We start from the raw sequence: 27,500 nt of genomic DNA on the forward strand, positions 1-27,500 counted from the left end.
CCGCCCATCTGTTCTCACCCCACCCACATCACACACAAACACACACACACATTATTACTCTTACTGAAGGACAGGTGGACACGCAAACACCTTAGGAATGCAGGTAAATCACAGGTATATCTCAGGTGTGTATCATTTATCTCCCCCGGAATGGATAACAGGTAACAATGTAGAGCCACGTCAATAAATCCCTAAGGACTGGTGGTGGAGCGTCAGGTCGTTTACTCATCAATAATAACAATAACATTACAATAACCCAAAACAAACGCAGTCATTCGCGGTGTTTGTGTAACGGCAATTAGCACTAACCGCTGCATAATTGAGGCTTAAACTGCAACGATTCAATCTCATCACACACACACACACACACACACACACACACACACACACACACACACACACACACACACACACACACACACCTGTACTATTAATATCACACAAACGTCGCCTCCAGCCTCACTAAACCATGAAAGATTGTAATATCTACGAAAAAGGGAAAAAGAAAGGATGAAAGAGCGAGAGGAAAAAAAAAAAATTATGTTCTGTGGATAAAAAAAAAAAGGAAAATATGATAAACTTGTGTTGAGTGTCTGCCATTACGCAAAACGCGACAAAGGAGGAAATAAAAGAGGAAACACGAAGGAAAGAAAGAAGTGTACCAAATGAAAAGGAATGTATAAAGAAAAAATCGAAGAACTTCAAGCAAAATAAAGAAAAGTAGGAATATAACAAGAAAACATGATAGTGAATGAGGATTAAAAGAAGGAAAAGGAAGTGCACCAAGGATATCATCGGTTCACAACAACACGAGACGCAAAAAAAGCAAAAAGGGAGAGAGAAAAAAAAAAAAGTAAAGAAAACACTCCTACACTCCAGCGCATAACACGGAAGTAAGCAGGTAAGCATATTTGTTGTAGGACATCAGAGTGAGTCACCCCTGCACGGTCAAAACATTCCCTTCGATCGAGACATGGCGAGACGAGACGCTTGTTGACTGACTGACTACCTGATTGAATGCCCAAGAGTGTAGTGCTGGGAGGCAGGGCGGTCACCTATCCAACTATTAACCCGAGACCTCGCTGCTTAACCTCACTTATCTGAACAGTAGCGGTGTATTGCAAGTGTTGTGTCTGTGATCCATACATACGTTTCTCCACGCGCTGTGTACTAGTGGTGGGAGAGGGACTGAGAGCAAGGGAAGTGAGAGCAAAGGGGAGTGAGAGCAAGGGAGAGGGAAGGGAGAGTGAAGGACAGGGTAAAACAGCTGTGTATAAGTGTTTTTTACAGTTCAATGGGCGTAAAGAGACATAGAAGGGGAGAGAGAGAGAGAGAGAGAGAGAGAGAGAGAGAGAGAGAGAGAGAGAGAGAGAGAGAGAGAGAGAGAGCTCACACTGACAGAAAACAATATCTACTCTTCTTGTTGCACGGAAAGAGATACATGATGGAAAAAAAAGAAAAAGAAGAGGACAAACAAAACAAACAGAATAAAAGAGAACGTGTCTGTACCGCACAATCACCACTGCAGTAACCAACACACACACACACACACACACACACACACACACACGTATACCACGGTACTCGAAGTGACACGCAGAACCTCATTCGACACATACACACACACACACACACACACACACACACACACACACACACACACACACACACTCTCTCTCTCTCTCTTTCTCTCTGCCACACACACAAAAGACAGAAGACAAAAGAGCCTCACCATAGCACCTCAGCAAAGGGGCATATTTTTAAACTGCCAGGAATCTTACGCCACCCAAACACTGCCTTCCCTCACCGCTTCCTCCCCTCACTCTATTAAATAATGCACGTATCCCAGACCTTGTAGCATCCTTGTATCATATATTCTCTTTAATTCAGGAACTTAATTTAACCTAAAGAGAGAAAGAGAGTTAGAGAGACAGAGAGAGAGAGGTACTAGTATAACCTCAGTCTTTCTCTTTCTCTCTGTGGCCTCTCTATTACGCTCTCTGCTCTTTCTCTCTCTCTTACTCTTACTCTTTCTCTCTCTCTCCTCTCACAGCTCACCCTCTCAAAGGCTCTCGTCTCTAAACTTTCTCTTCAGTCCTAAAGAGAGGAGATGCCTCGCCTTTATTCTCATTATGAACACTATTATACGCACTTTTTAAAATTTTTTCGAGTATTCTTTGTCGTTTTGTTGTTGCTGTTGTCGTTGGTGGTGTGGTTGGTTTTGGTGGTACTGTTTATTTTTATTATTATTATTATTATTATTATTATTATTATTATTATTAGTAGTAGTAGTAGTAGCAGTAGTAGTAATAGCAGTCGCAATAGTAGTAGTAGTAGTAGTAGTAGTAGTAGTAGTGGTTGTAGAATCAGCAGCAGAAGTAAAAGTAGTGTTAGGAATGGCATTATTACTATTACTATTATTATTATTATCATTATTATTATTATTATTATCATTATTACTATTATTATCATTATCATCATTATCATTTTTATTACATTATCATCCTCATTATTATCATTAGCATAACTATCACCATTGTTTTCGTATTATGATAAGCAACAGCAGAGGTAAATATATACTTCATTATTACCATCATTTTCACATTAATAATTTTTATCGTCATTATCATTGCTACCATCAACGCCACCACCACCACCACCACCACCACCACCTTTATTATTATTTTCATCATATTTTCATCATCTTCGTCTTACATAAATCCCTCTCACCTTCCCTCCCTCCCTCCTTTCCTCCCTCCCTCCCTCCTTCCCTCCATCTCTCCCTCACCTGAGCAGCAAATTGTTGACAAAGTCCTGTTTGTCTCACCTGGAGGAAAGACAAAGAGATGGAGGGAAAACAGGCTGGGGCGGGAGGAGGAAAATAGACAGGCCGTGGAGGAAAACAGTCGAGATTCATAAAGTAGGAGGAAAAATAGGATAGGAAAACAAGGAAAAGTATAGAAAAATATGGAAAGGGGAAAATATGCAGTAGAAAAAAAGGAAGAATTGAAGGAAAAAAAGGAGGAAAAAATATGTAAGCCCTGAAGGAAAACTAGAAAGAAGACGAGGGAAGGAAAAAAAGAGGAAAATTACAAGGAAAATGAAACGAAAACGAAAAATAAACAAAATAAGGAAACGTGGAAACGAAAAAAAAGAAAAAATGGATGAAATATGAAACTAGTAAAGGAAATTAGGAAAAGAAGAAGAAAAAATAGAGGAAAACAGTTGAGATTCATAGTGAAGGAAAAGAAAACCGGGAAAGGAAAAGAAAGACAAAAAGAAAAACGTGGAGGAAAATGGGAAACTAGACAATCAATGAAAAGAGAGGGAAGATGAATGACGAGGAAAATCAATAAGGAGATGAAATAAAGAGGAAAACACTAGAAAAAAAACAGGGAAAAATTTTTGTTAGTTAAGGAAAGCACATGGCATGAAAAGAGATGAGGAAACTAAACAGGAAATTAGAAAAAGAGGAAAAAACACGAATGAAGAAGAAAAAAAAAACAGTAAGAGAACAGGAAACAAGGAAAACTGGAAGGAAAACAGGAATATTCAAGAGACAAGAAACAAAAGGAAAATTAAGAGACAAAAAGGGAAAATGAGAAAAAAAATGAAAGGAAAGAGGAAAAATTGGAAGGAAAACAAAAAATAATCAACAGAAAACAAACAAAAGGAAAATAGAAAATAAAAAGACAAAAAGAGAAACTAGGAAGGAAAATGAAAAAGAGGAAAAAAAGGAACAGGAAAACCAACGTAAGAAAAAGAAATGAAAATAATTATATAGGAAAACGTGAAAAATGGAGACAAAAAGGGAAACTAGGAGGAAAATTAAAAGAAAACAGGAAAAAAAACAAGGAAAAGGGAAAACCAACATTGCAAAGAAATGAAAATAATTAAGAATGAAAACATGAATAATGAAAACAACAAATCAGAGGATGAGAAAGAGACAAAAAGGGAAACTAGGAGGAAAATAAAACAAGGAAAAGGGAAAATCAGCAATGTAAATAAATGAGAATATTTAAAAAGGAAAACATGAATAATTATAACAACAAATCAAAAGAAAATAGACAGACAAGAAGGAAAAACAGAACAAGTAGAGGAAAAAGGAAAAAAAACAAGGAAACAGGAAAACTAGCAATATTAAAAAGAAATGATAATAATAAGGAAGAAATAATGAATAATCAAGACAAAAAAATGAAAAAAAAAACGAAGAGAGAGGGAAAAAGGCGGAAATATAAAGAAAAAGAGGGAAAAAAAACAAGGAAACAGGAAAACCAGGAAAAACAAAGAAATAAGAAAAAATAAGTAGGAAAACATATAAATAATCAAAACAAAACAAACCAATGAAGGAGAGAGAGAGAGAGAGAGAGAGAGAGAGAGAGAGAGAGAGAGAGAGAGAGAGAGAGAGAGAGAGAGAGAGAGAGAGAGGGAAAAAATAGAAGGAACTGAAATTGAATGCGATTTGGAAGCTGGAAAAAGGAATTAGAAAGGACACAAATTGGAGGAAATGTCAGAGAGAGAGAGAGAGAGAGAGAGAGAGAGAGAGAGAGAGAGAGAGAGAGAGAGAGAGAGAGAGAGAGAGAGAGAGAGAGAGAGAGAGAGAGAGAGAGAATTAGGGAAAAACAGACTCACAATTTGAAGGGTGCTCTTGAGAGATGAAAAAAAGGAACGAGGAGGAGGAGGAGGAGGAGGAGGAGGAGGAGGAGGAGGAGGAGGAGGAGGAGGAGGAAGGACTGAGATAAAAGGAAGGATGCCGAAAGACTGAGATAAGAGGATACTAGAGATACCAGGAGAGAGAGAGAGAGAGAGAGAGAGAGAGAGAGAGAGAGAGAGAGAGAGAGAGAGAGAGAGAGAGAGAGAGAGAGAGAGAGAGAGAGAGAGAGAGAGAGAGAGAGAGAGAGAGAGAGAGAGAGAGAGAGAGAGAGAGAGAGAGAGAGTGGGGGTGGGAGGTGAAGGAGTGAAGGAGCGATATCCTACAGAACGAGAGGGAGAAGTCCAAGACGGGATGGTGGCACACTCCCCCAATGGCCCCCTAACACTTAAAGATGTCCTGTCAGAAGGCACTGCTCTCTCTCCTCTCTCCTACACACCACCCGGTATCCTACGCTGGTATCCTACGCCGGCTTGGAAAGGATACCCACGGCAGGACTCAGATTTCCTCACCCCTGGGTTTCATGCTATGGGTTTTGGTTAAGGACAGAGCTTATGGGGTCCTGGTGAGGTGAAGGGAGTCCTGTGGGAGGCAGTGGAGTCCCTCAGGCCAACGCGATGTCCTGCGGCTCAAATCAATATCGGGCCGCGGCAGAGACAGGCTAGAAAAGTATCCTGCACTCTATTCCACGGCTGCAACCCCATCCTGCCGCCCCTTGCCTTGGAGTCCTGGCATCCTTCAGTAGTTTGTGATATCCTTCGTGTGATTCTATTCACACAAGAGTTTAAATCTGGAATATTGATCCACTCCCTGTCCTTTCGCCACCCTCTATCCTGCATCCAGCACTCCACCCCCCGCCATGGAGTCCTGGCATCCTTCAGTACTTTGTGATATCCTTCGTGTGATACTATTCACACAAGTGTTTAAACCTGCAATATTGATCCACTCCCTGTCCTTTCACCATCCTCAATCCTGGCATCCTGCGCACCGACCATGGAATCCTGGTATCCTACAGGACTTTGTGATATCCTTCGTGTAATACTATTTACGTAACTGTTTAAACCTGCAATATTGATCCACTCCGTCCTTTCACCATCCCACATCTTACATCCTGCCGCCCCGGCCATGGAATCCTAGCATTCTACAGGACTTGGGGATGTCCTTAGTGGCAATACTCAAATGATTCCTATTCAAACCAGTATTTTGTTTTGCCCTTTCATTATCCTTCACCCTTCTTCTCCTACAGGAATCATAATATCCTACAACACTTTTTGTAGGATCATTCATACTACAATACGTAAAAGACACATTCACGCATACTATATTACTTTACTTCCCATCCTTTCATTATCCCTCGTCGTACATCATCAGGAATCCTTCAGTAGCAGAGCCGTCTACAATGGTACGGTGGTCACGCGTCACTGCACAGTTTAGCGTCAATATACCTCATCAATTCTACACGGTTATCATTTTCTACGTAAATAAATACCCTTGTAACATTTCAAGTCACTGCCTGTCTCTTTTCACGGGAATTTATGGGCTAAAGGGGATACTTTTTGTGGTACCTCCTATCTCAAAGCCCACCCGCTAGGAAACCGTTGCCCCGAGTGAGGAAGCCCAACCTACACTCGGACCGTGGACAGGATTCGAACCCGTGCACTTGGAGACCCCTCGGACCCCAAAGCACGCATGGTTCCACTGTACCACGGCGGTCCTATTCTTAGTATTTAGAATTTGTTTTCACTACAGCGTTTCTCTTCCAACCTTTCCTATCACATCTTTGACATTCTCTCTTTTCCTTGAACCCGAATGTCATTTTCCCTTTAACTCATACGGCCGCCGTGGTACAGTGGAACCATGCGTGCTTTGGGGTCCGAGGGTCTCCAAGCGCACGGGTTCGAATCCTGTCCACGGTCCGAGTGTAGGTTGGGCTTCCTTACTTACGGCAATGGTTTCCTAGCGGGTGGGCTTTGAGATAGGAGGTATCCCAAAAAGTATCCCCTTTAGCCCATAACTTCCCGTGAAAAGCCCACATGGTATACAAAAAAGTGGTAGCATAGTCACACAGACAGGGCTAGTAGTGGTCTTGCTTTCCTTTGAATTCCTTTGCTATTGTGGTCAGGCGGTGGTTTGTAGAGTTTAGGCTTAATATGTGTCATGGAAACTATATTACGATCCTTTTCTCATCTAATATAAATCCTCTGTAACATATCAAGTCACTCCCTGCCGCTCTCCATTACTCAGAATTGTTTTTTACTGCAGCTTTCTACGCTTATTATACGTCACGGACACTATATTGTGCTCTTTTCCCACTTACATAAATCTTCTCGTCACCTCCTGTCACTCTACTACTTAGAATCTATTTTCATTATGATGGTAACGTTCTATAAAGCAGCGTCTAAGCCTAATATGTCATGGAAACTATATTGTGATCCTTTCCCCACCTACATAAATCTTCTCGTCACTTTCTCACTCTCTCCTACTTACAATTTATCTTTATTATGATGGTAACGTTCTATTAAGCAGCGTCTAGGCCTAATATACGTCAAGGAAACTATATTGTGATTGTCTTTCCAGCTGAATATATCCCTAGTAAAGTATCAAACCACTTCTGTCTCTTTCTAGTACTTACAATTTATCTTTTTACTACAGCTTTCTATGTTATGACGGTCATGTTGAATTTAACAGTGTTTAGGCTTAATATACCTCATGGAGTCAATACTATGGTCGTTTTTCCAGATAAATAAATCAACAGTAACGTATAAAACCACTTCCTGTCTACTTATAGTGCTTGGAATTAATTTTACTGCAGCTTTCTGTGTTATGATGGTCACGTTTCTATTAAACTGTACCTTAATATATTTCATGGAGTCAATACTATGGTCGTTTTTCCAGATAAATAAATCAACAGTAACGTATAAAACCACTTCTTGTCTCCTTCTAGTACTTACAATTTATTTTTACTATAGGTTTCTATGTCATGATGGCCACGTTCTATTAAACAGTGTCTTGGAGTCAATATTATGGTCGTTTATCTGCCTAAATAAATCAACCGCCACGTATCAAACCACTCTATCTCTTTCTAGTACTTACAATTTATCTTTTTGCTACAGGTTTCTATGTTGTGTTGGTTACGTTTCTATAAAGTAAAGTTTAGGCTTAATATATGTCATGGAGTCTATATTATGGTCGTTTTTCCAGCTGCTACAAGTCTCCTACAGCATTTACAAGTCACTCCTCTCCTTCCCTAGAGCTGAGAAAGTATTGTTTTTGTTTTCATGCGTCACTACTTAAAGAGATACTTCCAAACTTCCCTTAAGATTTGTAACACCCTCCTAGCATGTTATTTAAGTCTCTCTCTCTCTCTCTCTCTCTCTCTCTCTCTCTCTCTCTCTCTCTCTCTCTAACCCTTCCCATCACTCCCACTCACTCACTCTCTCTCACTAACCACTCTCTCTCTTTCTCACCCTCGCCTTACCCTCTCACTCACTCACTGGCACACTCCCTCACTTGTCACTCTTACCTCTCTCTCTCTCTCTCTCTCTCTCTCTCTCTCTCTCAATCCCACATTATTTGGAAAAGTAGCAACAAACCTCAGCTCTCTCCTCTCTCTCCACCCCCCCTGTCTCTCTCTCTCTCTCTCTCTCTCTCTCTCTCTCTCTCTCTCTCTCTCTCTCTCTCTCTCTTTCCTCTCCTCTGCCACTTTGGTTCGTTGTCAGATGCCGTCAGAGGAACAAAGAGTGCTCCCCTGCCCCCCCCCACACAAAAGAGGAAAGGAGGTAAGGTGTATCCTCTTTTCCTCCTCCTCTTCCTCCTCTTCTTATCTTCTTCTTCCTCACATTCGTTAAGTTTTTGTCCTCCTCTTCCTCTTCACTTTGGTTGGTTTCCTCCACAGCAAAGAGGAAAGGAGGTAAACTGTATTCTCTTCTCCTCCTCTTCCTTTTTTTTTCTCTTCTTCCTCCTCCCAATCGTTTTACTTCTCCTCCTCCTCCTCCTGTTCCTCTTCTTTCTCGTTCGGAGGTAAGAAATTTACTCTTGTTGTCTTTCTCTTTCTCCTTTTCCTCTTCCTGCTACTCCTCCTCCTCCTCTTCTTCTTCTTCTTCTTCTCCTTCTCCTCCTCCTCCTCCTCCTCCTCTTCCTCCTCCTCCTCCTCCTCCTTCCAGTCCTTCTCTCAGTCTCCTACTCCTCCACTTTCATTTCTCTCCAACTTTCCTCTTTCACTCTCCCTCCTCTCCACTCCTCTCCCTCCTCTCTAAATATACAAAGTTGCATCTCTCTCTCTCTCTCTCTCTCTCTCTCTCTCTCTCTCTCTCTCTCTCTCTCTCTCTCTCTCTCTCTCATCTTATCGTCACATCTGGAACTTGTGTTACGGTGTGTGTGTGTGTGTGTGTGTGTGTGTGTGTGTGTGTGTGTGTGTGTGTGTGTGTGTGTGTGTGTGTGTGTGTGTATGAAGTTTACAGTAACTTAAACAAGCAAGACAGAGAGATAGACAGAAGGAGGAGGAGGAGGAGGAGGAGGAGGAGGAGGAGGAGGAGGAGGAGGAGGAGGAGGAGGAGGAGGAGGAGGAGGAGGAGGAGGAAGAGGGAGAGAGGGAGGAAGGGAGGGAGGGAGTGAGTGAAAGAGGAAGATGAGAAGAAGGATGTGAAAAAAGAGAGTTCTAATTTGTGTCACTTTTGTTTCCTCACTCTCTCTCTCTCTCTCTCTCTCTCTCTCTCTCTCTCTCTCTCTCTCTCTCTCTCTCACGGTTGTTTACACAGGACAAAAGCTCTCTCCCTTTTTTTATCACTTCTCTCCTCCATATTTACCCACTTCAGACATTTCCTATATATTTGAGAGAGAGAGAGAGAGAGAGAGAGAGAGAGAGAGAGAGAGAGAGAGAGAGAGAGAGTATATATTTTAACCTCTTTCATTTTATCTAGTGTCCTGCCCTCTCTTCCTGCTCCTCCTCCTCCTCCTCCTGCTCCTCCTCCACACAGGCAGTAAACTCACGCTGAGATAATGACCGCAAAATTGAAACGGCGTGTAGTTTCTCTTGTCTAATTTACCTGAATATATACATGCAAATAATCTCTCTCTCTCTCTCTCACTCTCTCTCTGTCGCTCTGATGCTTTTTTATTTTTATTTTTGTTATTTTGTTTTATTTTCTAGTTTTCATTTTTTAGATTTTGTTTTTCTATTTAGATTTGTTCAATTTAAGTTTTTTTTTATTAAGTTTTGGTTATTTTTTATTTTGATTTTCTAATTTTCTTTATTTTTAGTCTTTTGTTTTCATTATTTTCATTTAGTTTTAGTTTTTTTTCCTTTAATTCCAGTCAATTATACTTAAATTGTATTCTTCTTATTCATTTGTTTTCATTCATGTTTCTACTCTGTCTGTCTGTCTGTCTGTCTCTCTCTGTCTGTCTGTCTGGTTGTCTGTCTGTCTGTCTGTCTATCTGTCTGTCTGTCTATCTGTCTGCCTCTCTCTCTCTCTCTCTCTCTCTCTCTCTCTCTCTCTCTCTCTCTATCTATCTATCTATCTATCTATCTATCTATCTATCGGTCTGTCTGTCTGTCTGTCTGTCTGTCTGGCTCTCTCTCTCTCTCTCTCTCTCTCTCTCTCTCTCTCTCTCTCTCTCTCTCTCTCTCTGTCCCTAGTGAGAGATGGTGTGCATGTTTCAGTTCGCAAAGTAAGACGGGCCTTTAAACTTACAAGCGCTGGCAAAGTTAAGATATCTTGGTCATATTTTTCGTCTCTGTCCCGGGACTGTCCGAGGTGGTAGGCAACCTTGTTTACATCTCGTTCCGGGAGTGAAATGGCATCCAGAGAGAGCGTGAGAGAGAGTGAGAGTGAGAGAGAGTGAGAGGGTAGAAGGAGAGTAAGAGTTATTGTTATTGTTATTGTTGCTGTTATGGCTATTATCTTTTCATGTTTTCATTTTGTTGTTGTTTTTTTTTCTATTATTGTTGTTGTTCTTGTTGCTATTAGTGTTGTTATTATTGTCATTATCACCACTACTGTTACTGTCATTATTGTTGTCATTACTATTACTACTACTACTACTACTACTACAAATATTCCTACTGCTTCTTCTACTACTACTATTACCACCACCACTACCACCACCACTACTACTACTACTACCACTACTACTATTACAACTACTACCACTACTACTAACACCACCATTATTACTACTACTGGTGCTACTATTACTACTACTACCACTACTACTATTACTACTACTACCCTTACTACCCATAACGAGGCTTTTAAAAGTAGATAGTAATGGGTCCCTCCCTTTGACTAACTTGTGCTAACTTAACATATTACTTTACGACTTAATGAGGTAAATGATCAGGATAGTTAAGCTACATTGTTCACCCCTCTTCCTCTTCCTCTCTCCTCTCTCTCTCTCTCTCTCTCTCTCCTCGATATTTACTTCCTGTCTCTTGCGTCTAATTTATAAAGTTCTCGGCTTGTCGGTTTCCTTCCTGACGGGACGCGGAACATGTGCTTGCTGGGGGCGTGGCGGAGGAGAAGGAGGAGGAGGAGGAGGAGGAGAAAGACAACGCCAAGTATAGGGAGCAACACACAAGGGCACAATACACAGCAGTAAATCTTAAGGGGCTGTTTTTGGTTCTCCTACTTTCTAACGTATTGGTACCGTGAGAGAAACAGGATGTGTAGACGAGGGTTTGGCGTGCTGTGAGTGGAAGAGGAAGAGGAAGAGGGAGGAAAGGGAAAGAAGAGGGAAGAAGAAAGGGAAGAGGAAGAAAGGAAGAGAAAGAGGAGGAATCAATGCAAAGGGAACAACAACATAACACCGAAAAAAAACAAAAACTCACCACAAAAACACAAAACAACTGAGAAAAAAAAAGAAACAAAGGACAAGAAAAATAAAATGAGTGAAATAGATGAACAAATAGAGAAATAAATAAGGAAACAGAAAGACTGACGGCCACATGAATGCAAGGCCTCGCAGCCACAGGGACGGAAACAGCTAAGTTCCCGCTCACAGAAAATGAGACTCAGGAGTATGGAAAAGTCCAGATTGCAAAGATACAATCAAGAGATAAGGAAAAAAGTTAGGAGGAGCGAGGCGGCGCATGAATAAATGTATACACTCTCACCTCCCGCCATTTATTCTCGCTTATTTACGCTTATTTCGCCTTAATGACAGGTAGGAGCGTGGCACTGCTCTCCCCGCTCACCTGAGGCACTGCACGGAACGAAAGGCTCTCATTGGTCCATTGCAGCGCGTGGTATCTAACTCGTTCTCTGATTGGCTGTCAAATTACACTGTTCTCTCTCCTATTAGTGAATCAGTGACACGTGATACCTACTCGTGTTGTGATTGGTGGACAAGTAATACGAACAAATTATAGTTCTCTCCTATTGGCTTATCAGTTGAAGATATTTGAGTATTTAAATGTCAGGTGTTCTTTAATCTCTTCACTGCCACCTGGTACACATTTTTCCCTAATTGTCAATCACTTTATGAGTTATTTGTTCTACAGCCACATCCAATCGGTCAACTGGGGAGAAGCTGCACAGTATATCCTTTTTTTTCAACGTCAATTTTCTTTTCTTGTAGATGCTCATGAAGATTTCCACCATTCATTGTGATTAACGTGTTCACTGAAAGGACGAGTGATCCAAAGCACATTACACTACATTTTGTTTATACCAACCATGTAGGCTTTTTACGAGAATTTCTGGGTTAAAGGGGATACTTATTGGGGGTAAGTCCTATCTCAAAGCCCACCCGCTAAGAAACCATTGCCCCGAGTGAGGAAGCCCAGCCTACACTCGGACCGTGGACAGGATTCGAATCCGTGCGCTTGGAGACCCCTCGGACCTCATAGCGCGTATGATTCCACTGTACCACGGGACATTCATGCAATCAGGTTCGAGTATTCAATGTGATTGCAGTGTACAAAGGAAGGATAAGAGAGACCAAAACCTCTCACGCTACTTATCCAATTAAACTATCTGGATAAGTAGAAAAAAAATATTGCAACGAAAGGTACAAATAAATACGTTTAATATAACTCCAAGCTTACGTTTTTTTGACTCATTATGTAAGTGTAAGAGGGAAATCTAGCCAAGGACAAGGAAAGTGAGAGGGGGGGAGAAAGACCCACTGACAGAAAAAGAAAAGTAAGAGTGAAGGCCTGGGCAACTTTAAGAGCCGCAGGAAACCAAAACAAACAACATGTACTATTAATGTGATTCTCTGGTGAAGGAGCAAAAAAGAAGAAGAGGAGGAGGAGGAGGAAGAAGAAGAAGAAGAAGAAGAGGAGGAGGAGGAGGAAGAAGAGGAGGAGGAGGAGGAGGAGGAGGAGGAGGAGGAGGAGGAGGAGGAGGAGGAGGAGGAGGAGGAGGAGGAAGAGGAGAAAAAAAAAGAGGAAGAAGAGGAGGCAGGAGAAGGAAAGCCCGGGTGGGGGGGGGGGGAAGATGATAGGCAAGATAACACGAGCAGAGATCAATAAAATGTTGAAGCAAGGATCGAAACATTATCCCGTCAAGCAGAAACAAAACAAAACAAAACAAAACAAAACAGGAAAAAGAAAAAAAGAAAAACGGAAATAAAAAAAAAACTAAAAAAAACCCCACATTTAATACAATTTCCAAGCTACACGGAAAACAGAGAAAGTCCACCAAAAGGACGATACAACTTTAAAAACCGCACCAAACTGAAATAAACAGTGTATGCACGTACTGTTCAGCGTGACTCCCGTGAAGGGGCGAGAAAATCAAGTCGAGAAGACAAGGGAGGAGACAGGACGAGATAGGGAGACACTAGATACAGGGAAAGGCAGGGAGGGAGGAAAAGACAAGAGACAGAACAGAGAGACAGGACGAGACAGAGAGACACTAAACACAGGGAAAGGCAAGGGGGGGAGGGGAGAAAAAGACAACAGACAGGAGGATAGAGAGACAAGACAATGCAGGGAGATACAAAATGGTTGACAGGGTGATAAATGAAACAGAATCTAAGACGAGACAGGGAGAGTTAGGAAGAGGGAAGGCAGGGGAAGACAGGCAAGGATAGACAGGAGACAGAACTTCCTAGAGGGACAGAGAGGAAGGCAAGGGAAGGAAGAGAGGACAGGAAGAGACAGGGAAGAAAAAAATAAGACAGATAGAAAGAAACAGGGAAAAGACAAGGAGGAGTAGACATGGCAGGGGAAGGCAAAGCGACACGAAGACAGGGGGAAGACAGGAGAAGACAGAATGAGAAAAGGAGGGACAAAACAAGACAGTAGAAAGGAAAAGAGGAAAAAAACAGAGCTAGGCAGGGCAAGGCAGGGGAGAACTGGACAATACGAAAACAGGGGGAGGCAGGGGGAGACAGGAAGAACAAAAAAAGAGGAACAAAACAAGACAGAAAGAAACAGGAGAAAAACAGAGCAAGACAGGACAAGGCAGGGAAAGACAGGGCCATACCAAATACGAAAGCAGGGGAAACGGGAAGACAAGAAGAGAAAAGGAGGGAAAAAAACAAGACAGTAGGAAGGACTAGAGGAAAACAGAGCTAGGGAGGAGAAGGAAGGGAAGAGGACATTATGAAGACAGGGGAAGACATGAAGAAAAAATGAGAAGCAAAATAAGACAGCAGGAAGTAATAGGGGAAAATAGAGCTAGGCAGGGCAAGGCAGGGTGCGCGGACAAAGCAGGGGGAACGCAGGACAACACGAAGGCGGGCCAGTGAAATGTCCCAGCAAGTAGCGGTACATTTTTCAGGGCCATTACCTGCGCCTTGTACCTGTCCCGGAACCAGGCGACTTGGCACCAGTTACCGAGCAGACGTTAATCTTTGAGCCCACGGAAGGAGAAAGTTCAATAACACAGTCTCTCTTTCCTATTAGTTCAGGGCACTTAGGATGAAAATTTACCTTCAAAAGTCCTTCGCTAGAGATTGTCCCAGATGCAAGGACTCCACCAGCTGTTCTGCTCAAGATGGTTCAGATGTAAGAGCTTAGGTTAGGTTAGGTTAGGCTGTCCTGCTCAAGATGGTTCAAATGTATGGTTCGGAGGCTCACTAAGGGTTCAAGATTCATGTGACATAACTAGGACGGATTAAAGAGTCTATAAGGTGTTTTAATATATTTTTCCTCTCCTTTTCTGGATATATTTCGAAATACTGAATTGATTAGCAGCATGTTTTGTAAAGGTTCAAGGTTCACGTGACACTTAGAGCGAATTAAAGAGAGTCAGGATTTATAAAGGGTGTTGTAATACATTTTTCCTCTCCTTTATGTATATATTTCGAAATACTGAATGAAATACTCACATGTTTAGTAAAGGTTCAGTTAGAGTTTGTAAAAGGTGTTCTCATATTTCTTCCTCTCCTTTGCCTTACGGATACGTTTCAAAATACTATATGAACTATTTGTGTGCTTAATAAAGGTTTAGGGTTCACGTGACGGATAGAGCGAATTAAAGGCAATCAAGGTTAGGTTAAGTTAGGTTAGGTTTGCGAGTTTGCAGAGGGTGATATCATATTTCTTCCTCTCTTTTGCCTTACGAGTACGTTTCAAAATACCACATGAACTACTTGTATGCTTAATAAAGGTTGAGGTTTCACGTGACGGCTAGAGAGAATTAAAGGCACTCAAGGTTAGGTTAGGTTAAGTTAGATTAGGTTTGAGAGTTTGTAAAGACTGTTGTCATATTTCTTCTGCTTCTTTGCCTTATGGATATATTTAAAAATTCTGTATGAACTTATTTGCTTAGTAAAGGTTGAAAGTTCACATAACAGGCAGATTCAATTAAAGGCAATCCTAGTGTTTGTAAAAGAGATGGAGAATAAAAGTAAGAACAAGATGAAGAACCAAAAAATACTAAGACAATAATCATTAAGGTGAAAAAAAGAAGAAAAAGAAGAAGTGAAGACGAACAAGAATAAGACCAAGAAGGAAAACAAGAATGAAAGGAACCAGAAAAAGACTAAATCGAAAAATAACAAACATACAATATGAAAAGAACAAAAGAAAAAAGGAAAGAAAAAAGAACGAGAGAGAGAGAGAGAGAGAGAGAGAGAGAGAGAGAGAGAGAGAGAGAGAGAGAGAGAGAGAGAGAGAGAGAGAGAGAGAGAGAGAGAGATCATTACAATTTCACAGATAATGACGCTGCAAACTAACACGGAAAAAGCGTTGGAGAAAAAAAAGAAAAAGAAGAAAGGAGTCTGTCTTGAAGGGTCCCGGCGGGTGTCAGTGAGGGGGAGGGGGTCCCAGTGTGAGGGTCCCAATGGTCCCATCGATACCGGCCATTGTGTCACACTTAAAGCTTAAAAAGTTAAAATTGATCTTACTAATCGATCTCAGAAGCTGGCGGCGTGACAAGTGAGAGAGAGAGAGAGAGAGAGAGAGAGAGAGAAGAGCGGGTGGGCTGCCTGTCTCTCTCTCTCTCTCTCCGCGCTAACAAACCGCCATAATGGAGAAGAATCAGAACTATCAGGAGGAGGAGGAGGAGGAGGAGGAGGAAAGTAAAAAGACAATTGTCATGGAGAGAAGAAAGAAAGAAAGAAAGAATGAAAAGAAAGACGGAAGGAAGAAGAAGAAGAAGAAGAAGAAAAAAGAAGAAGAAGAAGAAGAAAGGAAGAATGGAAGGAAGGAAGGAAGGAAGGAAGGACAAGATGATAATGTAAGAGATAATGGTGTTGATAACTAAAAGAGTACCTCACTAAACATGGAGGAGGAGGAGGAGGAGGAGGAGGAGGAGGAGGAGGAGGAGGAGGAGGAGGAGGAGAAGTGAATGAAGAATGAGAAGGAATAGAAGGGGACAGAGGATGAGGAGGAGGGATAGGGATAGGAAGACCAGGAGGAGGAGGAGGAGGAGGAGGAGGAGGAGGAGGAGGAGGAGGAGGAGGAGGAGGATGGTGATGTGGGATCAATACCAAAGCCGTGTCAAAGTGAAATCGGTGGTTATGCCCTTGTAGTCCGCGGGCGAGGAGGAGGAGGAGGAGGAGGAAGAGGAGGAGGAGGAGGAGGAGGAGGAGGAGGAGGAGGAGGAATATGTTGTTGTTGATGATGATGATGAAGAAGAAAGAAAGGAAGAAAGTGCAAAACGGAAACAGAGAAAGAGAGAGAGAGAGAGAGAGAGAGAGAGAGAGAGAGAGAGAGAGAGAGAGAGAGAGAGAGAATATGAGTGTTTCGCGACGGGTTAAGGATGTGTCAAGCCCCCCTCTCTCTCTCTCTCTCTCTCTCTCTCTCTCTCTCTCTCTCTCTCTGACCTACTTTCCCACCCTTGGCCTAAATGAAGCTTCCTATTGTTATTTGACTTCAATTTCTGGTCTAATTTTGTTGTCATCGGTAAGCCAAACTTGTAATTGTTGTTGTTGTTGTTGTTGTTGTTGTTGTAATTATTGGTACTATCATTATCATTAGTGTTATTGTTTTTGTTTTCATTGTTGTTGCCAGTGGTGGTACTATTACTACTAGTACTACTATTACTACTACTACTACTACTACTACTAGTCTTGCCACTACTACTATTACTATTACTACTATAACAACTACTACTACTACAACTACTACTACTACTGCTGCTACTATTACTACTACTGCTACAACTACTGCTACACTACTATTAAAGTATTCAAAATCGACTTATCTTTATCTTAAACACTCTTAACCTCCCCATCTCTATCCTTCTCTCTCTCTCTCTCTCTCTCTCTCTCTCACAATACCAAGGAAGAGACCCATTTTCTCCTTCATGCTACAACACACATCTCAGCCCCTGGGGAGAGAGAGAGAGAGAGAGAGAGAGAGAGAGAGAGAGAGAGAGAGAGAGAGAGAGAGAGAGAGAGAGAGAGAGAGAGAGAGAGAGAGAGAGAGAGAGAGAGAAGGAAATTACACGCAAAATAACCGAAGGAAGAAAGAAAGAAAGAAATGAATGAATGAATGAAGGAAGGAAGGAAGGAAGGAAAGAAGGGAGGGAGGGAGTGAGGGAGGGAGAGAAACAGAGGAGGAGGAGGAGGAGGAGGAGGAGGAAGAGAAGAGGGAGAGTAAGGGATGGAGAGAGGGATGAGGGAGGGCCAACTCACACCTGCTGAGGGAGAGAGAGGGAGAGGGAGAGGGAGAGGGAGAGAGAGAAGGAGAGGGAGAGGGAGGAAGAGAGAGAGAGAGGGAGAGGGAGGGAGTGCGCGAGAGATCAATACAGCAGACGGGACATCTTTCGTAGCCATGCGTAGGTGGAGGAGGAGGAGGAGGAGGAGGAGGAGGAGGAGGAGGAGGAGGAGGAGGAGGAAGTCTAAGTGATGTAATTATAAGGGGAATAAAATGATGATAATGACATGATGCTATTTAATGATGATGATGATGATATGATGAAAAAATAAAGTAAGAGAATTGACTATATAATATTTCTCTCTCTCTCTCTCTCTCTCTCTGATAAAAAAATAACTCGATTTGTCACATTACATGAAAGTTGACAAGAACACACACACAAAAAAACAGAATATATAAATAAAAAGAAAAAAGAAACACTAAAATCTAAGGAAGAAGAAGAAGAAGAAGAAGAAGAAGAAGAAGAAGAAGAAGAAGAAGAAGAAGAAGAAGAAGAAGAAAAAAAGAAGAAGAGGAAGAAGAAGAATTACCACGACAAAAAACTGAGGAAAAAAAGCAACAAGTCAAAATAAGAAAAAAAAAGAAAAAACAACAACAACAACACACACACACACACACACACACACACACACACACACACACACACACACACACACACACACACACACACACACACACGATTGTTATGTTAATCCCTACAGCTTGAACCATCTCGACATAAGGGTTTCCCCATTTACATAACTTGGAAATACTAGAGAGAGAGAGAGAGAGAGAGAGAGAGAGAGAGAGAGAGAGAGAGAGAGAGAGAGAGAGAGAAAGAAAGAGAGAGAGATTATCCCTTCCTCTCCTTCCTTCCATTCTCTCTCTCTCTCTCTTCTCTCTCTCTCTCTCTCTCTCTCTAAATGTGAATGGGCAAGGAGGGGAAGGGTTAACATTGATTGGCAGAAAACACTGATGCTGCTACTAATGAGAGAGAGAGAGAGAGAGAGAGAGAGAGAGAGAGAGAGAGAGAGAGAGAGAGAGAGAGAGAGAGAGAGAGAGAGAGAGAGAGAGAGAGAGAGAGAGAGAGAGAGAGAGAGAGAGAGAGAGAGAAAAGAGAGAATCAATAAGGAAAAAATAAGAAAGGAAACGTAAAATAAATTGAAAACTACAATAAACTAATAACAGACCATTCTCTCTCTCTCTCTCTCTCTCTCTCTCTCTGGACGGAAGGAAAAAACGAAGGTAATTGAAGGCACGAGAAAGGAGGAAAAATTGGATTGGAGGAAAAAATAGTAATGGAGAAGGAAAAGACAAGCATTTAGCACTGAGAGAGAGAGAGAGAGAGAGAGAGAGAGAGAGAGAGAGAGAGAGAGAGAGAGAGAGAGAGAGAGAGAGAGAGAGAAAGTGTTCATCTCTTTATCTTATCTTTACATTCCACACGTTAATTTGCGCCACAAGAGGAATTAATTTAGTTTGTCTTTCTTTCCTCTCTCCTTCTCTTCCTTCATTTGCTTTTTTCTCTTACTTTTGTTCATGTTTCTTTTCCATTTGACTTATTTCTTTCTTTTTCATTTTTTTCATCACAGTTTTCCTTGTGTTGGTTCTCTTTCCGTCATTTCCTTGATTAATTTCTTTCCTTCCCCATTTCCTCTTTTCCTCTTTCCGTCCACCTATTTTCCCCTTCAGTTTTTCATTTTCTAGTTAACTTCTTATTTATTTTCCCTTCCTCCACCATTCCCTCTTTCATTTCCCTCCACTTTCCATCCCTTCCTTCCTTCTTTATTCTCCCTTCCTCTCTTCCCTCATCCATTTCACTATTTCCTTTCCTTCTGCCTCTCTCCCTCTCTCCCTTCCTTCCTTCCTTTTTCTTTTCTTCCCACTCATATTCCAAAATAAACTCAAAATAACCACAGCTCAACCATTAAACGCCATTAAACCACTGTAATGGAAGGGGAGAGAGGGGAGAGAGGGGAGAGAGGGAGAGGGAGAGGGAGAGGCGAGGGAATGGGAGGGAAAAGGAGGTTAGGAAAGAAAACTAAACTAAAATGCCGTGCCCTTGTGATTTAATTATGTCCTCTATGGAAATGAAGGAGGAGGAGGAGGAGGAGGAGGAGGAGGAGGAGGAGGAGGAGGAGGAGGAGGAGGAGGAGGAGGAGGACGAGAAAGAAAACGAGGAGGCAGACGTGGAGAAGAGGGTGAAAGAGGAAGTGGAGGAGGAAGTGGAGGAGGAGGAGGAGGAGGAGGAGGAGGAGGAGAGAGAGAGAGAGAGAGAGAGAGAGAGAGAGAGAGAGAGAGAGAGAGAGAGAGAGAGAGAGAACACGTGGGAAAGTGGACAGGCGTGAGAGAAAACACAAGATACAAGAGAGAGAGAGAGAGAGAGAGAGAGAGAGAGAGAGAGAGAGAGAGAGAGAGGACACAGCTGGAGTGGTTTGTGTTTCCTCAGGCTTCAGATTCATGTCTTTTCAACCTTCTATTCAACACAAACTATTTCTCTCCCTGCTGGTTAACGTGGAGCCTCGAACTTCACTCATCTTGTCTCTTCCTTGTCTATAACCTAACCTAACCTAACCTAACTTAACTGGTCTTGTCCCTTCGCTGTCTATAACTTAACCTATCCTAACCTTGTCCCTTCCTTGTCTATAACCTAACCTAACCTAACTTAACTGGTCTTGTCCTTTCGTTGTCTATAACTTAACCTCACCTAACCTAACTTGGCAATCTTGTTCTAACGATGTCTGTAACTTAACCTAACCTAACCTATCTTTACCTATCCTAACATAAGCTAACGTAACTTATAAACTACACTAACCTAACGAAGTGCAACCTAACCTAACCTTACCTTTCGTAATCTAACCTAACCTAACCTATATTTACCTATCCTAACAAAGCTAACGTATCTTTTAACCTCCTCTAACCTAACCTAACCTAACCTAACTTAACCTAATGTATTGTACCCTAACTAAATCTAAACTTACAATTCTTAACTTTATCTAATCTAATCAAACTTTATTTAGCGTATTCTAAACTAACAGAATCTCAACATACATTTCTTGATCTCTTCAGCACCATAATGTGTTTTCATATGCATTCTGCTTACTATTTGGTGGTTTTATACAGATTCAGAAACTTATGTGGGGATTAAAATAGGGAAGACTCTGGCCATTAATCTTCTGACCTCCATTAATCCTTCCTAATGTCAATAAAATAAATTTTACCCAAAACTCATGATAAAAATGTGTCCCAGGACTGAAAGGGTTAACTTTATCTAATCTAACCTAACCGACCTTAAATTATCCTAACGTAGTCTAACATGATCGAATTTAACCTTGCTTTCTTTAAATTTACCTAATCTAACCTAACCTGACCTAGCATAGTCTAATCTGACCAAATGTAACCTTGCTTATCTTTACCCAAGCAGAATCTACGACACTTAACATAACACGATCAAAACTAACTCAAAGTATATCTAACCTTACATAACATTACCTAACCTAACCTAAACTTGACCTTGATTAACCTAACCTAACCTGGAAAAGAACATGAGAACAATGCAGTCATGAAAGTTTAAGCTGCCATAAATTTTCCTCTCACATACACCACAGAACAAAAAACTGAACACCCAAAGAACACAAATAAACAAGAACACCAACAAGACACTAAAAACACCCCCACACAATACACCAACACAAGAACACACACACCAAAGCATTAAAACCCCCACAAGTAAATTTATCTTGCATATCTGATCTTCTACCCAACCAATCCCTCCCTGATCCTTCCCTGACCCTCACCCCCCCCCGACACACCTTCCCGTCTACACCCCTATCTCTCCCTCATCCTCTCCCACCCAAGCGAACACAATTTTTCCTTTCACACAGACCCCAATGAACGAACACTGAACAACACCCAAAGAACACACACAAAAAACAAGAACACCAACAAGAACATACCCCAACACAATACACCAACACAAGAACACACACCAAAGCATTAAAACCCCCACAAGTAAATTTATCTTACGTATTTACATCTTCTATCCAAACCCATCCCTCCTTGAACCTTCCCTGACCTTCCCTCACCCCGCCACACCTTCCCCTCTACGCCACAAGTGTCTCCCGCAGCAAGACAAGACAAGAGAAGGCGATGCGTGGTGATAATATTGAGCAAACTTGGTACAGTTGTTACAATGCGCGGCTCTAATCGACACATCATTGTTGCGAGGCATTGCTTGGGTGCAAAGTTCAAAGAAGTTGGTTTGATCGCAGTCCAGGAGTAATTAAGGAGGAAGAGGAGGAGGAAGAGGGGAAAGAGAAGGAGACAGAGGAAGAGGAGAAGAAAGAGGACGAGGAGGAGGAGGAAGAAGAGGAGGAAAAGGAAGAGAATTCACACACACAGAATAAAAGTAAATGAGAGAGAGAGAGAGAGAGAGAGAGAGAGAGAGAGAGAGAGAGAGAGAGAGAGAGAGAGAGAGAGAGAGAGAGAGAGAGAGAGAGAGAGAGAGAGAGAGAGAGAGAGAGAGAGAGAGAGAGAGAGAGAGAATGAGAGAATGAGTGAGAATGACAGTGAGTGTGATTGTGAGTGTGTGTGTGTGTGTGTGTGTGTGTGTGTGTGTGTGTGTGTGTGTGTGTGTGTGTGTGTGTGTGTGTGTGTAGGCAACACCACCGAGTGAGGACAGCTGGAACAATAACACGCTTCATAACTTTTTTCTTTCCTTCAACATTCAGATCACGAACATGCAAATGACAGGAGAAGGAAGAGGAGGAGGAGGAGGAGGAGGTGGACGAAGACAAAAAGGAGGCTGAGGAAGAAGATGAATAATAAAAAAGAGAAGGATGAGGTGGACGAGAAGGAGGAGGAAGAGGAGGAGGAGGAGGAGGAGGAGGAGGAGGAGGAGGAGGAGGAGGAGGAGGAGGAGGAGGAGGAGGAGGAGGAGGAGGAGGAGGAGGAGGAGGAGGAGGAGGAGGAGGAGGAGAAGAAGAAGAAGAAGAAGAAGAAGAAGAAGAAGAAGAAGAAGAAGAAGAAGAAGAAGAAGAAGAAGAAGAAGAAGAAGAAGAAGAAGAAGAAGAAGAAGAAGAAGAAGAAGAAGAAGAAGAAGAAGAAGGAGGAGGAGGAGGAGGAGGAGGAGGAGGAGGAGGAGGAGGAGGAGGAGGAGGAGGAGGAGGAGGAGGAAGAGGAGAAGGAAAGGGAAAAGGAGGAGGGAGAGGAAAAGGAGGAGAGAGAAGTTGAGGAAGGTTATGAAAAACTTAAAATAGGCTTAGGTGCAAGTGAGAGAGAGAGAGAGAGAGAGAGAGAGAGAGAGAGAGAGAGAGAGAGAGAGAGAGAGAGAGAGAGAGAGAGAGAGAGAGAGAGAGAGAGAGAGAGAGAGAGAGAGAGAGAGAGAGAGAGAGAGAGAGAGAGAGAGAGAGAGTGTGTGTGTGTGTGTGTGTGTGTGTGTGTGTGTGTGTGTGTGTGTGTGTGTGTGTGTGTGTGTGTGTGTGTGTGTGTGTGTGTGTGTGTGTGTGTGTGTGAGTTACGTGTAAAGTACCAAAGTGAAGGAGGGAATGAGAGAGAGAAGAAGTAAAGATAGTGAGATAAAGCAGGAGTTTCATTTATCCTCTCCTTCCCTCCCTCCTCTCTCTCTCTCTCTCTCTCTCTCTCTCTCTCTCCCTTGAGTACTTAATAAATTACGTAAATAAATAAATATTTCCACCAACTAATAAACCAATTACCTCGTGGCCAAAATGAATTATCTTTAAAGTTGCACATAAATCTCTCTCTCTCTCTCTCTCTGTGTGTGTGTGTGTGTGTGTGTGTGTGTGTGTGTGTGTGTGTGTGTGTGTGTGTGTGTGTGAGTGTGAGTGTGCTGTTCTTTCAGCTTATTAACCTTTCTTGATGTTACGTAACTGTTAACTTATATTCTCTCTCTCTCTCTCTCTCTCTCTCTCTCTCTCATGGTAATTACAGGTAACTCACGTGACCTCAAACTTGCGTAGGTGTGACATCAAACAATCTCAGGTGCGCGACACTTACCTGCGAAAAAAGAAAGACAGGTGAGATAAATTAAGCAAGATGGGATGACGAGAGGAGAGAGAGAGAGAGAGAGAGAGAGAGAGAGAGAGAGAGAGAGAGAGAGAGAGAGAGAGAGAGAGAGAGAGAGAGAGAGAGAGAGAGAGAGAGAGAGAGAGAGAGAGAGAGAGAGAGAGAGAGAGAGAGAGAGAGTTTGAAGGACGGAGGAGGGAGAGAAAAGCAGGAAAAAAGGATAGAAAATTTTGTTACTATAGACATTGTAGTTATTTTTATTAGAGAGAGAGAGAGAGAGAGAGAGAGAGAGAGAGAGAGAGAGAGAGAGAGAGAGAGAGAGAGAGAGAGAGAGAGAGAGAGAGAGAGAGAGAGAGAGAGAGAGAGAGAGAGAGAGAGAGAGAGAGAGAGAGAGAGAGAGAGAGAGAGAATATATACCCCTCAAAAAAAAAAAAAAAAAAAAAAAAAAAAAACTGAAATAGATGAAAAAAGTACATGAAAAGGACGGAGGGAGAAAAAAGACTCACCAGTTTCGGGAGGGAAGGGAAAGTTTAGAGTCCTCATGACAAGACTGAGGACTCCTATCATCCTACGGGAGTCCTGCGGCACCACGGGGGGCACCGGCAGGGGGCGTGCTGGTCTCGTCGCCATCCTGAACCACCTCCTTTTGTCCTTCGGTGTGGAGATTAATGTTTTTCCTTCCCCTTCAGGTGTTCTCGTTTTCTTCTCCTTTTTTCAAGTGGGTGACTGAAGTGTTTGTGGTTTTTTTTTCTCTTTGTTTACTTTTCTTTACTTTATTTGGGTGAGTTTTGTAGTTCTATATTCGTCACTTACTTATTTTCTTTCCTCTTCCTCGTGGTTAACTAAAATGTTTGTTCGTTCTAGTTTCTCTTATTTTTCCTCGTAAATTTGTCACTTTCTCGTCTGTACCAATTTCTCTGTATCTCTCTTTCTATCCTGTCTTTTCTTTGTAATTTTTCTCTTTTTTTTTCTTTGTTTATGTATTAGTTTCTTGCTCTTGTTTTCTTCCTTTTCAATTCTTTCTTTTTTTTGTTTTTCAGATGTGCCTTGATTAAAAATGTTTCTCTCTTAACTTCCTTTTGTTGTTGTTGTTCCTCCGCGGTGGTTTTCTTTATTCTTCTTTTGTCTTTCTTTCTTTGCTTCTTTTGTCTCCTCAGGCGACTACTCTTGTTGGGGAACTTTTTTTTTTTTATTCTTTCTTATTCTTCCTTTTGTTTTTCCTTTTCCTTCTGCTGAGTTGTGTGTTTCCTGTTTGTGTTTATTTTGTTCTACTGTGTGGTTGGGAAACTCTCTCTCTCTCTCTCTCTCTCTCTTACAGTCTCTATGAAAATAATGTCACCGCTTCTCTCTCTCTCTCTCTCTATTCTTTTTTAATTCTATCTAATCTTACGCAAGTGGCATTAATTTGTTTCCTTTTTCCATGTTGCAATACAGAAATTCGTTACTTTTTAATGACTGGTAGGGAATGTATCTATCCCTCCAATATCCTTTTTTTCCTTCTCTCCCTCTCTTTCACTCTCCTACGAATTGCTTAGAGGCGGAGGGAAAAAAGGGAAAGAACTCGAAAGAGATAGAAAAAATAACGTTTATTTCTCTTGACTATTCAATCAAAATAGATCACACCTGTTTCTCCTTTCCCAAAAATACAAAATCTGAAGTATATTCCGTGTTATGCTTTCAAAAAATAATAGTGCTTAATATGAACTTGCACCTCAAGGGTTTAAAAAATGTGACTGGATAAAACCTTGACTTTAACGCTAATGATTGTAAGTAAGGGTCGTTATTGCAAGATGATTTGATTGTTCGCTGACTCGTACTTCGTTCAATTCCACTTAGTAGGTGAGAAAATGAACCAGAGGTGTAGCCAATTACCTGCACTGATACGTGAGACAGGTAAGACGACTATGACAACTTTGGGAAGAGAAGGTAACACGTGACTTTGGGATAGCTTACTCTTGACTGTTATTACTGGTTACTAGCTTTTGATTGGGAGACTGACACAGATTGGATTGCACAGGATTAGCTGGGCAAAACGTGACGTGAATGTGCTGCTGGTTCGCGTCACACCAGTTTGTGATTGATTGGAAGAAATGTAATGTTAAATTTACCGGTTTACGATCTGAGCAAAATGTGACAAAGATTGGATCAAGATTGGTGAAGAAAATGCGACGTTAAGATTAGCTTGAGGGTTCTTGTCACAGTAGAAGTTTATGATTGGCTGAGGGAGGATGTGACGCAGATTGGGGTACTTTGCTTCACGGTTACTTGGGCAAAATAGATCGTTAGAAAAATACGATGAATTAGGTTGTTGACTCTTGAGAAAATACCAGTTTACAATTATCTGGGGAAAAAACGACGCTAAAAACTTCCTTCACACGACTTTCAAGGACAATGTGACGTCAGTTTGGATCGCTGGCTGAGTTACAATACCAGACAAACACTGAATGGGCAAAATGTGACGTTAGATTGAGTATAGCCAGAAAAATACTCGTCAAAATACCAGTTTACAATGATCTGGGGAAACAATGACGCTGGGTAGTTAGTTTACTCAGTTTGGGGTGCTGGCTGTGTTACAATGTCATACAACGACTGAATGGGTAAAATGTGACGTTAGATTGAGTACAGCCAGAAATATACTCTTCAAAATACCAGTTTACAATGATCTGGGGAAACAATGACGCTCGGTAGGTAGTTTGAGTTGCTGGCTGTGTTCCAATACCAGTTAAAGATTGAATGGGCAAATGTGACCTTAGATTGAGTAAGATAAATGTTGGGTCGAATTCGGCTGGTGGTTACGAAGACAAATAGGGACTAGTTGTGGAGCGCGTCACGAGGTAATCTTAAGAGCTAATGATTAGTTGTGGCAGTTATTGACACCGGGATCAGAGTCACACCTTGGGACGAGCAGTGAGCCGTGACGTCACACAACCAAAGCTTCTCATTGGTTGCCGGGGAACAGAGCCAACACGTGTGACTGTTCTGATTGGTTGTGTGATTTGAGACGTCCAGATTCTTCAAAAGGCTGTAAACCTGTCCTGGGTTGCCGCCTAACACACAAACCTATACACACACACACGCACACCAGTAGAAAACCTGAGCAATTGTTTTTGGTATGTATAGTTAAGTATATCTTCCAAAAATACACAAAAACTCGGTCAAAAAATTGTATGTATAAAAGAAACTGTCAACAATGTGTATATAAAAATTCACACAATAAAACTATATAATGGTAAATTTTTTTCTTCTTGTGATTTAAAATTTAAGCATCACTTTGATTATATTATTATTATTATTATTATTATTATTATTATTATTATTGCCGTCGCCAAGCACTCCGTATGTCCAGTGGCGGTTTATAACAATAACAACAACCAATGGGGGTCAAGCACCACGAGGTCAAGGGTGAACTGTTGACCTGGCCAGCAGGGTCAACGCGGGGTGTGGGTCAGGTCAGGTCAAAGGTTACAAAAAATTAAGGTCATCGGAGGTAGAATGTAACTTTGTTCACGTGTACAAATGACGAGTTGCTCTTGAACTTTACATATCACTGCTTTGGTGTTCCTTTTGGTGAGTATGTTTACTGAATGCCTTGCAGAGAGAGAGGAACAAATTCACGCACTCTTGGGAAGCCTGAGGCCAAGACTGCACATCAGCCACTCCTTCAGGGGCGGAGAAGAGACCTTGAACTGGCCGTCTGAAAGAGACAAGCGGGGAAAAAGAGAACTTGGCATGTACGTGTGTCGATGTGCGTGTGTGTGCCCGAGTGTGTGTGTATGTATGGGTGTGTGAGGG

At 41.8% G+C, this 27,500-nt stretch overlaps 1 protein-coding gene across 8 annotated transcripts in view; it reads right to left on the reverse strand.

The window, feature by feature from the left end:
- LOC123512183 (sodium bicarbonate transporter-like protein 11) overlaps positions 1-27,500 on the reverse strand; it is a 209,590-nt gene that overhangs the window by 76,024 nt on the left and 106,066 nt on the right. The window contains exon 1 of one of the 8 annotated variants that reach the window (XM_045268424.1): positions 24,215-26,995. The exons of the other annotated variants lie outside the window; for them this stretch is intronic. Coding sequence (XP_045124359.1) covers positions 24,215-24,338 — 124 coding nt within the window. The 5' untranslated portion in view covers positions 24,339-26,995. Of the gene's footprint in view, positions 1-24,214; positions 26,996-27,500 lie in introns of those variants that run through there. 8 annotated transcript variants of the gene reach the window in all.

This window comes from Portunus trituberculatus, chromosome 33 (genome assembly GCF_017591435.1).
Source record: "Portunus trituberculatus isolate SZX2019 chromosome 33, ASM1759143v1, whole genome shotgun sequence".
NCBI classification, from domain to species: domain Eukaryota; kingdom Metazoa; phylum Arthropoda; class Malacostraca; order Decapoda; family Portunidae; genus Portunus; species Portunus trituberculatus.